This window comes from Salvia miltiorrhiza, chromosome 7 (assembly GCF_028751815.1).
Source record: "Salvia miltiorrhiza cultivar Shanhuang (shh) chromosome 7, IMPLAD_Smil_shh, whole genome shotgun sequence".
In the NCBI taxonomy this organism is placed as follows: Eukaryota; Viridiplantae; Streptophyta; class Magnoliopsida; order Lamiales; family Lamiaceae; genus Salvia; species Salvia miltiorrhiza.
This window is the reverse complement of record NC_080393.1, coordinates 58,298,840-58,312,683: the sequence shown is the minus strand read 5'-3', so window position 1 is coordinate 58,312,683 and position 13,844 is coordinate 58,298,840. Positions and strand designations below refer to the sequence as shown.

Sequence of the window (13,844 nt, the reverse complement as noted above, 5' to 3'; positions counted from 1 at the left end):
GTTTTTTTTTTGATAAATTACATAAATAAATAACGAAAATTTAAAGAGACGGAGGACTTGAATCAGGACAGTCTTGGGCATTAACCTCCTATCGTTAGGCCAAACCATGCATACTTATAATTTGAATATTTATAAGAAAAAAAATCTATCAAATGAGATGTAGAAGATTCGAACAGCAGACCTTCTACTCACAATAAAGAACTTCAACCAACTGCACTAGGCACTCTTTATCCAAACCCTCATTAAATTGGTTCTGATTAATCTGCCCATTGTAGATGCAAGTGTAAGCGCACTCTTCATCTAAACACTCATTAAATTGGTTTTGATTCTTCCTATTGTTGATGCATGTGTAGAGAGAATGTTTTCTTGAATGACTTATGTTAAGAATAAAATCCCAACTAGCATAAATAAAGAGTACATAATCGAAAATAATTAGATTTAGAATTGAACAATGATAGAGAAAGTACTAATTTAAGTATAAAATATTTTTGACCTTTATGTTTGAATTATAACACTTAGAAATGGTGAATAAGTCTCTTTTTTTTTTTTTTTTTTACTTGGGGATGAAGGAGCGATGGAGTTTGAACCTTAGACCTCACTCGCAGACAGGAGTTCGCACTGCTTGGTGTCCCCTAATGGACGGTGAATAATAGTCTCTAAAACATCCCTTCAACTTAAATGTCGAACATCCGATGGAGGACGCGTAAGGGTGTAAGATCAGCAACACCCTGCCGCAGCATTCTTCTCTTCTTCTTGACGTAAAAATATGTCGATATTGGAAACAAGGTAAAGATTGCAAACAACGTTAATAACTCTGTCAAATTAAAAACAATAGTGTCAGTTGATCTCGTCGGTTTGGTTCCCGGAGTGGTCGCCTGTATGGAAGCAGCACAACTCATTGCAATAGCCGTCACCGCCACCAACATACAGAAGATGGCGCTGCCCAAGACATAGATGCTTTTGGATGTCATTCCGGAGGTGATGACGAAGATTATGAGGAGGGATGACAAGAATGCTATGCCATTAGTTTTCAACAAGTATTGGTATATGTCGGGATGAGTGTATGCTATGACAGCATCGCCGGCCTTGTGCGACGACGTGTCGTCCTGCCACACGCCGCCGGGTGGGTTGACGGCGTTCTGGAACGCCATCGTTGCTATCAGGACGGCCACCACCATCACTGCGTCGCTCATCTTGGGCAGGATTTCGTGATAATGTACAATTGGTGCAAACCAAGTATCTATGATTCTCCCCATTTCGGAATAGTGAGGTGTACCTGCCGGAGGGCTCCGATTCAAGATCTGCGCCGGTGTTTTGCCCATGGAATTCGGCTTGCTCCTTATTTTCATGATTTGCACCAAGTATTGGAGAGTCTGAGATTTTCATGCATCATTTCATTAGGGTTTATAATTCTTTTGAACTAATAATGAATTACTTCATCCGTCCCATTGACAATGACTCATTACTATTCACCATGATTATTAAAAAGAAGAATGATTAAAGGGTTAAGTATAAATAAGCCCCTATCATAGTGGCCCTTATCACGTTTAGCTCCCTATAGTCGAAGTTGGGCCAACTAAATCCTCATACTACCTAAAATCGAATAATCGGGCCCTCTGCCCTAACGACGAGATAACACCGTATGGTTTAATTTTTTTTCTGAATTGGTGGGCCCCACTTGTTCGAGAGCAGCACCGTCGCGCCTCCCACTCTGAACAAGCAATTCGTAGGTAGTCCGATGAACCTGCAGCATATCCTTGGCCAAATCGACAGCAATCACGCCGGCACTGCACCCCCATTCTTCCCATATTGAAGCTCTTGATATTCCCCCTCAATTTGTACTTGTTCACAATCATGGCAGATAGAGACGGCGTCGGATTGAAAGGCTGCAATTGACAACCAAAACCCCAATTTCCTTGGGCTTGACACTTGTTGGCGAACAATTTGTCGAGTGCGCCGTATATGACCTCCTCCGCCTCCTATCGCGCTGTCTGCATTGACGGTTGCAGTGGGATGGAATGCATCGCCTCCGGCATGTAGGTCTTGTCGCCGAGGCATGACCTCTCGAGAATCTTCCGTTGAAATTCGAGTGACGATTCGTCGAAATCGCCGGTTAATCGGGAATGCTTCATGAATCGGAGCAGAGGACCCAAAGCCCCTTCCTCGAACATGCACTTCCGCGGCGAATCGCCGACGAAGAGAATCAGCGAGACGGCAACGACGACGAGCTCTCGAATCGAGAAATGAGCATTGTAATACCCCGTTTTTCCCTAGCTAAGTTTAGAGTAATTTTGAATTTAGAATTAAAGATGATTCACGCAGAATAAAAGAAAACGAATTTATTTTAATTCCAACAAAGATGATTTACAAAAAGTATTTGTAAATTTAGTTATTTAAATTTTCATGCATTGCATATTAATTTAATTTAAGCATTAAGCATTTACACGAGCTTTTAATTAGCGAACCCCGATGAATTTTTACAAATTCGCTATTTCATCCCTACAGTTTTGATTGTCAAATCCACACCCCATACTCTACCTCCCTACACCATCCCTTGTCAATCCAATCAACTCCAAAAGTCAAGCTTTAGCCATGCCTAAAGCAACAATCAAATCTACCCAAACTTCTCTGCGAAGTCATTATACTCCAACAAAAGACCCATTCCCTTCCACTTAGTAAGACCTTATCTCATTTCTCTTTCAATTTACTCTCTTATTCCAACATACCAAGGAACTAAGTGCAGAGCTCCACCCACAGAAGTTCAGCTATACCACACGTTTCAGACTCCACAAACTCAGCTGAAAGCTCTAAAGACTTCATCTACAAACCGCTCTGCCCATTTTACCTCCATTCACGGTTAGCACCCCAAATTCAGTTTCAACGATTTTCTCCAGTATTCAAGTCTCTAATGTGCAGCAGATAACAATTCCTGTTTTTGTGTATGCATGTCACTTACTTTCACATATAAATTGAACCAAGACTTTTGAACAAATGGCATTCATATACATGTGCATACCATCTGTGTTTACATACTACATATGAAACATGTTTTTTTTTAATAAAAGGAAAAGAAAAGATTTAGTCTTGAAGCCCTGTTTTAATCTTCGGTCTTGAGCGAATGGGGAGGGTGCTGTTGAGTTGCTGGAGATGAGGGAGAAGAGAGAGCAGAGGGAATGGTGGGGGTGTTACAGGGGCTCAGTGTCTGAGGAGAGGGAAAGGTGGTGGCGGCGGCTTCTCGCCGCTGCTCCTCCGGCGATCTGCTCGGCGGCAAATTCTGAGGGAGAAGGGGGCGAACTTCCTGAACCGAGGAGAGAAAGGGAGAGACGAGATGTGTGTGTGTGAGCGGCAGATGTGGTTGAAGCCTTAGAGGGCTGGGCCGAAATTTGTAAAGGAGTTGGGCTGAGATTATTTTTGATTGGGCCTGATTTAATTATTAATAGCATGGGCTGTCCCTTATACAATCAACTGGGCCGATTTCTTTTAATAAGTTTTGGGCCCTGCGATTTTTAATAATGAAATGGGCTGCCTATATTTAATTGTTAGGCTGGGCCTTTATTCAAAATATTGGACTTGTTTAATTAATTTTTTATTTTGACTTTGTAATTGAGTTTGATTAATTACTTTAGAAGATGATTGCATTAAGTGTAATTACGTATTATTATATAAGTTAAGCATGAAATGAATTTGCATTTGCACTTGCATTATGCAATAGGAAGTATTTACTATGATTTAATTGAGTTTATTTATAAATTAAATTATTTAAGAAAATCGAGTAAGGATATTGTTGGTGTCCTTAACTCAAGAATTTTAGTTTTCAATTATCTATTCATTAATTTTTGAAAACCCGGCTAAGTGAATCATAGAATGTTAAGCACTACACTATGACTTAAGATTAGATTCTGGAGACCTATTAAGATTATAAATTTCTTGTAGACTTTGTGGACCAGGAGGATTAGCGCTGCTATTCCGATTCATAGTTAAGTTTAAACGACAGGCTTTGCCTAATCAGGTGGGCTTACTTTCCAAATGTATAAAGTATGATCGAGTTATTAAACTCTAAATGTTTCAATGAAATGCAAATTATTTATTCAATGAAATGCAAACTGTTTATCCAATAAAATGTTTATGTGCACTCTGCTCTGTTTAAGGCTCGCCACAACGAGTCAATTGAAGTTCTCTTATAGCCTAACACGTTATTTGAGAATTGTGTACACTCGTTAGCTGACCTGGTGGGTTGATCTCCATCGGACACTAACTAAGAGGTGTTATAAGGGTGCTTGCTGGATGTGTTCCGGAGCATGTAATGTAAGGCCTGCTTGGATAGCGTCCCGAGGTCAAATGAAACTTGTCTAGGTTACGCCCTCAGTTCAAATAAATGGGAGAAATGGATCAGAGGTGGCTAAAAGGTCCGGGATCACAGCGAGTAACAGAAAGGGAGTGTGACATGTGCGCACAAATGAAAGAAATTATTTTAACATACTTAGAAGTTATTTCAATTTAAAACCTTCTAAGTTATGTCAAGTATAATTGGATAAACTGTCTTTACGAAAATATGAAATGTTTCAGAAAATGCATGTCCACTAAGTACATTAGTACTTAGCCCAAAAATACTTTCAAATATTTTCAGGTTGGCTGGCTGGTGCTGACGGGACGGAGCTGAGACTAGGGTTAAATTCCTATTTTAGAGATCTTGGCGAGGAGGGATCCGGCGGCGACGAGCCATTCAAATAAAAAAAAATTAAAAAAAAATAAAAAATCGGACGGCGACAATTAACCGTTAGAGGCGAGGGCTCGTTTGTTAAAAATTAGCCACTTTGAGGGTTTAGTTGGCCCGACTTCGACTATAGGGAGCTAAACGTGATAAAGACCACTATGATAGGGGCTTATTAGATACTTAACCCATGATTAAATGATAAAAAGTGGTAGAATGTAGTGAAGTCCACAACTTTTGTAAGAGAAGGTAGTTTCCTTTTCTGGAATAGACTATTATAAATAAGACGGAGGGAGTATCAGGATTGCTTAATTCAGAGTTATGATATATAATTTTTTTTTAATTTCAAATTTTTAGTGATAAATATTAATTAGAGCTAATTATATCATAATATTTTCTATTTTTATAACAAGTATTTATAAAATGGAGAAATATTAAAAGAGAAACAGGGTGGTACGCAATCAATTGTGGGACAAAGGATCTGATTCATATTTCCACAAGATGGTCTTAACATATACTTGGTTAATGTATATTCACTTAAGAAGCAAATATTTAATTAGCCGCTTTACTTAGTTAATTAATAGTAACCACAAAATATATATAATAATATAAATATAAATATTTTGATAAAAATATCCTTTTTATTATCTTATTTTTATTTTTGTTACAATTTCATTAAGTATAAAATTATTACAATTAATACATATTTATGCTTATGACTATCATTAACCTTTTGTTAAGTAAAATAGTTATTTATAGCTATTATATTAACACTTAATAAAATGAAATAATTCAAATGATGGTGGTTAATTACCTCAAGTTGAGTGGATCTAACAGCCAAATGCAATAGGGTCTCCCCATCCTCATCAACTGCCTCCACAAGCTCCCACAACTTGCCCACCAAAACCTTCAATGTCTCAAGCTTGCCGTGTTTGACGCACAAGTGCAACACAGTCTGCCCGCGACCCACCCTCTCCATTGCAGGCAAACGACTCTCTTCAAGGAGATGTTCCAACATCTCAACATGCCCATTCACTACAAGAAAACTGGTCGAACACCGACGGAAATCACCGACGGACTATTTTCCGTCGGTAGATACCGACGGATCCCCGACGGATCGTCATCCGGCAACATCGCCGGAGCCGGCATCTATTTCCGATGAAAATACCGACGGACTACCGACGGAATCACTACCGACGGACAATATCCGTCGGTAAATTCGGTATTTTCGATTTTAATAATTATTTTTATTTTTTACCGACGGAATACCGACGGAAGCCCTACCGACGGATTAAACTCCGTCGGAAATTTGGATAATTTCGAATTTATTAATTATTTTTATTTTTACCGACGGATTACCGACGGAAAATTCCGTCGGTAATTTCAATAAATATTATTATTTGTATTTTTATTGTTTTTTTTATTTTTTTATTTATTTTATTTATTTTAAATTATTTTTAAAATTAGTACCGACGGATAAAGTCCGTCGGTAAATTATTTTTTTATTATTTATTTTTTATTATTTTTTTTATTATTTATTATTTAATTTTTTTTAAATTATTTTAAATTAATTTTCTATATTATTATTATTTTTAAATTATTGAAAATATTTTAAAATTGATAGTTATTTTTAGCAATAATATTTTCTCTTTTTAATAAACGATAATATTAATTTTTTTTATTATCTTAAATTCGATCATATATTTACCGTCATTTTTTCGCCGGCACCACAAGTCTTAGATATCATCTCGACATATTCTAAGGTTATGAATAAATGATATTGTATATTGAAATAGGGTTTAAATGAATTAATAGGTGCTAGTTATATCAATAATACGCGTGTTCTCTACTGGCGACCACTCGAAAGAAACTTCAAGGTTAAGCGTGCTTGACTCAGAGCACTAGTAAGATGGGTGACCCACTGGGAAGTTGGCCAAATCATATGCAATTAAGTTCAAAATACATTAGAAATACGAAATACTTGTAGAATACGAAGATAGGTTGATAAAAAAAAAAAAAAATTAAAAATTAAAATTAAAATTTAAAAATTAAAAATTAAAAATAATTTACCGACGGAAAATTCCGTCGGTAATCCGTCGGTAAACGCGCCACCTACCACGGCCAACGCCGGCGCCGGAGACTTACCAACGGCGACATCCGTCGGTAATCCGTCGGTATCCACCGACGGACAGAAAAAATCCGTCGGTAAATCATTTACCGACGAGCGTTTTCACGACGGGTGAAATCCGTCGGTAATCCGTCGGTATCTCCATTTACCGACGGAATTTTGATTCTTACCGACGGAATATTCCGTCGGTGTTCGGCCAGATTCTGGTTGTGATTTACGGCCGCGATATGAACCGGGTTCATATCGCGACAGTCGCGCCACCAGCGCGTCTCCGGGGCTACTGATAACAATTTTCTCGAGATCTCGAAGCGCCCTTCTGCTGCTGCTATGTGCAGAGGCGACTGTTGTTGGGAGTCTAAACTCCGAGCAAGCCACGGATTCATATTCAGCACCTCTTCCACCATGGCTGTCTGTCCCCGCATTGTTCCGATGTGAAGAACATTTCTTGAACATGAAAATGAAGCAGTTTCAACGAGATATGGATCTTGTTCAACTAGTTTATGAAATTTTGTTACATCCCCTTTGTATACAGCATCGTAGAGTTCTGCAGCCATTCTTCCTTCCCCACTAATTATAAATGCATTTCTTTCTTTCTCTGGCAATATATAAGGCCATAATTGAGGGCATGATGATAAGGTTCTATTTAATTTATTCTTTTTTCTTTTTCTTTTCTTGTGAGGGAAGGATTCTACTTAATTTCCTCACTAGTGTTAAAGAAAGGACCATATATTAATTACGTTGACTCAAAAGAAAATTTTACTTTAATTTTCACACTAGTTGTTAAAGAAAAAACCACATATAAGTAAGGTTGATTCAAAAGAAAATTCTACCGATGGCCCTTTGACCTTAGCAGCATGAATAGACCTCCAGGTCAAAACGCGGAAAAATTAATGCGGCAAAGAGAGAGGGAAAAAAGTTGAGTCAGTCGTTGTCGGTCCCGAACAATTTAATGGAAAAGGTCGTTGAAAAGCTCGGTGATACAAAACTGTTGGAATGCAGAAAAATAATAGACTTGATTTTTGTAGTAGATATTTTGATAGGAAAAATCTAGATAGAAATCAAAAGAAAATTAGAGAATTATCTAGAATGTATTAATTACTTGAAGGCTCTAAAAGCTAAGTACTATGGTACAACTAACAAATAGTAAAATATCAAGAGAATTCTAGAATTCTACTATATATATGTGTGGAGATTGTATCAATCAAGCCACAAGTGAATTGAAAAAAATTTGAGCCAGTAAACTACAATCCTCCCACTCAAATTCCCAAGCATACACACGTCCACAACCAATTTCTCCAAATTTCCTCCTACCAATTAAATAAATTCTCCATTATATATACTTATATTCCAACAAAAACAAGTGAATTGTGGCATAGCCGACAACCGAATTTTAAACACCAACACTTAGCTAATAGGGGCTAAAGAATTAGTCATACATAACTGAATGGTGGAGGAGATCGCACAACATCGAACATGGGATATTTGGTTTGATTTTCAGGAAATGTTAAATTAATATAATTTTAAATTTCATTTTTTTAATGTAATTTTTTTAGGATTATTGTAATTTCTTAATTTAAATTTAATGAAAATTTTGATTTTAAATTTTATTTAGGATTCAATGTTTAAAAATATGATGAAAAATCTATAGAGCCACCTTATAAAGTGCCTTATTGTGAGAGGGGTGGCTTTCTAGAGGGCCCCTAGTTGTGGATGTCATCACATTCATGTTTTGAAGAAGTGTTTGTATTACAATTTTGGTGGACGGAGGTTGTAGTAGCCCGCTCTTTTAATTATGATTAAAATTAGTAAATGCAATTTTTATAAATGAATCCAGTTTATGGTCCTGATTTTTTTTTTTATCAGAAACGGAGTTATTATTTTAGCTTTATACTTTTATAACCTATGAGAAAAACGCGACGAGGATTATTGAGCCATTCAATAATTATTATTTCCAAGTTATAACTGACTTAGCAAAGTCATGTTATTTATTAATCGAAAAACAGAAGCAGTTATATTTTATTAGTGCTACTAGAAGTCGAGAAATTATTCCGACTGCAACGCAGATTAAATCTACGGATTTAATTTAAGTTATATTACAGTTTATCAAGTTAGCAGGCAAGGAAAAAGATATCAAGCAAGATACAGAAATGCGATGATTGAAAATCGAAGCCAGTATTTTATTACAGTTATAGAATCACCGAGACATAGAATATACAGAATCAATCAAGAAGACAACCAAATCAATTAGCAAAAGCAAAAGTTTTTCCAATCAATTAAAGTTTACACGCCTTTGCTCCACCAAACTTCCCACCTACTTCATCGGCTACCCACCACCCTTTGCTCCCCACCATATTCGATTCTTTAAGGTTATTATCAGCCCTTTTACTCATTCCTTAGTTCTTCAACAACCAAAGGAATGAGAGATTTCATTTACTGCTCCCAAACTTCGAACAGGTAAGCTTTGGTTTAAGTTTTTCCACCAGTCCATTCTTGATTCCCCTGCATATGTCAATAAGCATCTGAAAATTTCAGCTATCTCCTCATTAAATTCAATAGCAACAAACAGCCACCAACAACAAGCAATTACAGGTATATACTAAGCTCCCTTATTCAATTCATTTGCATTTCATCCAACATACATGATTTGGTAAAGGATACAAAGTTTAGAACGAGTATATATGCGTATAGACTTAGCAAAGTCACACTTTCCATAATCCAGCATAAACCATGATATGTTGCTGATGAATAGCTCATTCAGTTTATACTTATAGACTTCACGCAAGAACTAGTGAAACAAAGACTATTACAGAACACCATAGTTTCACAATGAATTGAGTAAACGAGCATAATTTGAGATGTAAGCAAAACAAGAAGATTTCACCTTGCCTTGTCCGATTAAGAATCGATTAAATGGATTGAGAGGGAGTTACTTAGCTTTAAAGGAGGGAAGGGCCGGCTGCCCAAGGGGCAGCGAACCACCTACTGCCGAACGGGAAAAGAAGATGGGCAGCGAACTCTCGTAGTCTTGCCTGCATAGGAATGACAGAAACAGCGGCCAAAGAAGGAGAAGCCAACCGGCGCTCCGAATCAGAATCGCGGTAAAGCCGCCGACTCCCAGAACGTCAACGACGATGGGTGCAAACCAGGCACGGGATTCCGCCGGGTTTTGAACACAGAAACAACGCTCCAAAATATCGCCCACCTCAGACGGCGACCGCTCGCCGGATTCCGGGCGAAAGAGTAGCAACAGCAGCAACTCCAGGCCGCGACTCCGGCGAAACAGCAGCAGTCGCCGGTGGCTGGAATGGTCAGAGTACGGAGCAACGCCGCTCCCAGGCGGCGACTAACCGCCCAATTTCGGCGGCAACGATGACGATTCAGATCTAGGGCGCGATTTCGGGGCTCTGCGGGGAGGAAAGAGGACGGCGCCGGGGCTTTGACGCGTCGACAGATGACGACGACCGGAGCAGGCGGCTGGATGGCCGGAGAAGAAGACGTCGAGCGAGCTGGGAAGGGCCGATCGACTGGTTTTTGAATCGAGAAGAAGAGCAGAGCGTGTTCTGCTTTGAGTTTGAGAGAGAGAGTGTCGGTTGTGAGATTTGAGAAAAAGGGAAGAACCGAGAATTTTGAGAGAGAGAGAGAGTTTGGGCTTTCATATTTTAGTGACTTGGGCTTCAATTTTTAATTCGAATTGGGCCTCTATTTTTTTAATTGGGCCGATTTTAATTATTGTATGGGCCTCTGATTTTAATTTAAGTTGGGCCTAATTTATTTTATTACAGTTGGGTCATTCTTATTATTTTACTGTTGGGCTCTAAATTTTTAAAGGAGATGGGCTGGATGATTTATTTCATTTGGGCTATATTATTTAAAAAAGTTTGGGCTTGATTTTAAAAGATTGGGCTCGAATTGTTTTAAGTTTGGGCTGATGTAAAGTTGTGATAGACTTTTTATTCCATGTCCCAAATAAATTCATCCGGCCTATTTATTTCTTCATGTGGCCAATTTTATTTGAATAAGTAAGCTAGATTAATTCCTTTCAGTCCACATTAATTATTATTTGGACCCCTATTTTAACTGTTTTGGGTCGAAGACTTTTTAAGTTGGGCTTTAATTCTTTTAAAGCTTGAGCTGAAGTTACTCCTTTGAGCTAAGCCTAGCAGTATCAATTTTTGATGGAGCCCAATTATTTATCAGTAATGAGCCGCCCAGTTTATTAATTAATGTTTTTGGACTTCCGACTTTAAAGCAAGCCATTATTGTTTATTTCATTTAAGCCACTGGTTTATTTAATTAATTGGCTACTCTCTTTTGAGCCTATTAATTATTTGAGGTTACGCTAGTAATGATGCTTCTATCGAAAAGCCCGATAATTTCTACAAGGTCACACCTCGTTTAAAGCCGAGTTAGTTTTTTTTCAATCAAGTACAAATGCGAGGTTTATTTCACGACTAGAATATTCCGATGAGGAAAGAAGAATCACAGTTTTATTCGACCGCGCTAGACGAGAATTAGCTAAATCTATTAACGAGGATTAATAGTAGAATTCCCGATTATCGCTCAGAAGATTAGTTCATGCATACCAGATTCATGCATAGTTAAATTACGCTTTCTCATTAATTAAGAATTTTCCTCGAGGCAATGTCTTATTTTATATTCTCGTGATTAAGGTCAAGCGCGAGAGTAAGAACTACACAAGGAGTTAGAGTACCTTAGCAAAACTTTGCTATCAGGTGGGCAATTCCTTACGCGTAAATAAAATGCTATGCAAATGTTATGCTTTAAAATGCAAATTGGATCTTCAAGTATGGTATGCTTTATTACGCTTAAATGAGTTAAGCTTTATTATGCTGCACGTTAAATGATTTACGCTATGCTGTTTATACTATTTACGCCCTATGTAATTTACGCTTGATTACACTTATTTACGCTTGAATGCTTTACGCTGATAAGTTTATGCTTATGTTTGATGCTTGCGTCTGTTGGGGGAGGCCTCCCTCAACAGTACGATGCCGTGTCCGCTGAGGAGGGCCTTCCTCACGGCGCGATGCCCGTGTCCGCTGAGAGAGGCCTCTCTCGCGGCGCGATGCCAGTATGCCAGTATGCCAGTGTTACAGCGTCTATTGGGGGAGGCCTCCCTCAATAGTACGATGCCGTGACCGCTGAGGGAGGCCCCCTCTCACGGCGCGATGCCCGTGTTCGTTGGGGAAGGCCTTCTCCACGACACGATGTTTGTTAATGAAGATTGATGATGAAGAATGCCCTTATGCTATTTATGAATTTGGAAATGTTTAATGAGCAAAGGATATGAAAGAAACTCATGCCTCTTATGCGATATTGTGAAATTGTTAATGATGTTATGTTATATGCTTGGCAACTGCCCACTAAGTACTCTTGTACTTAGCCCTTCGATATTTATGTTTGTGCAGGTTGAGCTGTGATGGGCGATGAAGTGTTGTTGCTGAGTAGAGCTTTTGTCGAACTTAAAGTAGGCTCAGAAAGGATACATGTCTTCATACATGTATCTCAGTTATGCTTTCCGCTGTAAACACTGATTATTTCAGTTGCACCTTCCGTTGCAAACTCTGATAATGTTTTAGCCAAGCCCCTAAAAATGCCTTTTTCCTTTTAAGGAATATAACGCGTATACAAGTTCTTTGAGTACCCTTTTATTGCGAACTATGCCTTTTTCCTTTTTAAGGAATATTTCACACGTATTCAAGCTCTTTGAGTATTCTTTTATGCACTCCTTTCTAAGCCCGCTTCTTAATTTCCCTTCCCCAGTCATGGTTTTCCCGACTTAATTATCCCTAATTAAGGCCGGTCGTGACAGAGGTAGTATTTATTTTGCAATTGGTATCGGGTGCGGCTGCCCGCATGCTATGCGGCCAACTAGCTCAACCCAGACCACATATATTATAAATTTGGTAATTAAACATAAACTGTGAAATGGTGCAATGGGAATTACAGCGGATATTTTACCTATTCGAAAGGTAGTGGGTTTCGAAACCCACACTTAGCATTTTTTTCCGTCTTCTTCTCTTTTTTCTATTCTTTTTTTTTGTTCCTTTTTTTTTTCTTCGATTTTCTTACACTTTCCATTTTTTCTTCTTTTTTTTTCTTTTTTTTGTTCCTTTTTTTTTTGTTAGCTCCTTTATTTTCTTCTATTTTTCTGTTTTTTTTTTTTCAACACTTTTTTTAATTTTTTTCTATTTTTTTCATTTATTTCTTTTTTTTAATATTACCTTTATTCACATTAATAGTTATTTTTTCTTACAACTATAATTACTTAACCAAATAATTAAAATTATAAGTTTTCGTGAGTAAAAATAATAATTTTCGTGAAAAAAAGTAATAATTTTGAAACATTACATTTCTTCATATGAATAATTACTTTTATTAAGACAATAATTAATTTTTTTCTTTTTTCCATTTATTTTTTCTTTTTTAATTTTATCTTTATTCATATCAATGGTTATTTTTTTATACGACTATAATTACTTGATAAAATATTTAAGAATAAAAGTACTAGCGAGTGAAAATAACATTACTTTTCTTACATCAATAATTATTTTTACTTATAAAAATAATTACTTAAGAACATAACTAAAAGTAAAAGTTCTTATGAACAAAAATAAACATTATTGTGAAGAAATGTAATGTTTCAAAAATATTATATTTCTTCATAATAATAATTACATTTTATTATAACAATAATTACAACAAATATAATAATTTTGAAAGACTACATTTTTCATATCAATTACTCCCTCCGTCCCAATAAACTTGTCCCCTTTCTTTTGGGCACATAAATTAAGGAGTGTTAGATTAGTGTTGTAAAGTAAAAGGCCCCACGTGTTTAATAAAAAGTAAGTATAGCTTAATTATTCTTGTGTTTGACTTTAATAAAATGTTGACCGACTTTTTTTAAAATTAAAAATTTAATTTAATTTTAAATTTATTTTTTAATTTTAATTCAATTTTAAAAACTGCCAAAAATTAAAA

At 37.0% G+C, this 13,844-nt stretch overlaps 1 protein-coding gene and 1 long non-coding RNA gene across 2 annotated transcripts; one reads left to right on the top strand and one right to left on the bottom strand.

Moving 5' to 3' along the window:
- Window positions 1-381: 381 nt before the first annotated feature.
- On the bottom strand, window positions 382-7,507 carry LOC130995147 (ankyrin repeat-containing protein At5g02620-like). Its single transcript, XM_057920295.1, has 3 exons — window positions 7,058-7,507; window positions 5,526-5,746; window positions 382-1,373 (listed from the first exon to the last, which is right to left on the bottom strand). Exons 1-3 carry the CDS (start codon window positions 7,290-7,292, stop codon window positions 675-677), a joined length of 1,155 nt encoding a protein of 384 aa, XP_057776278.1. The 5' UTR covers window positions 7,293-7,507; the 3' UTR covers window positions 382-674.
- Window positions 7,508-8,762: 1,255 nt separating this feature from the next.
- LOC130995146 (uncharacterized) lies at window positions 8,763-12,506 on the top strand. Its single transcript, XR_009092075.1, has 4 exons — window positions 8,763-9,293; window positions 9,372-9,428; window positions 11,510-11,572; window positions 12,269-12,506. It is a non-coding gene; the product is annotated as an uncharacterized LOC130995146 (long non-coding RNA).
- Window positions 12,507-13,844: the final 1,338 nt, after the last annotated feature.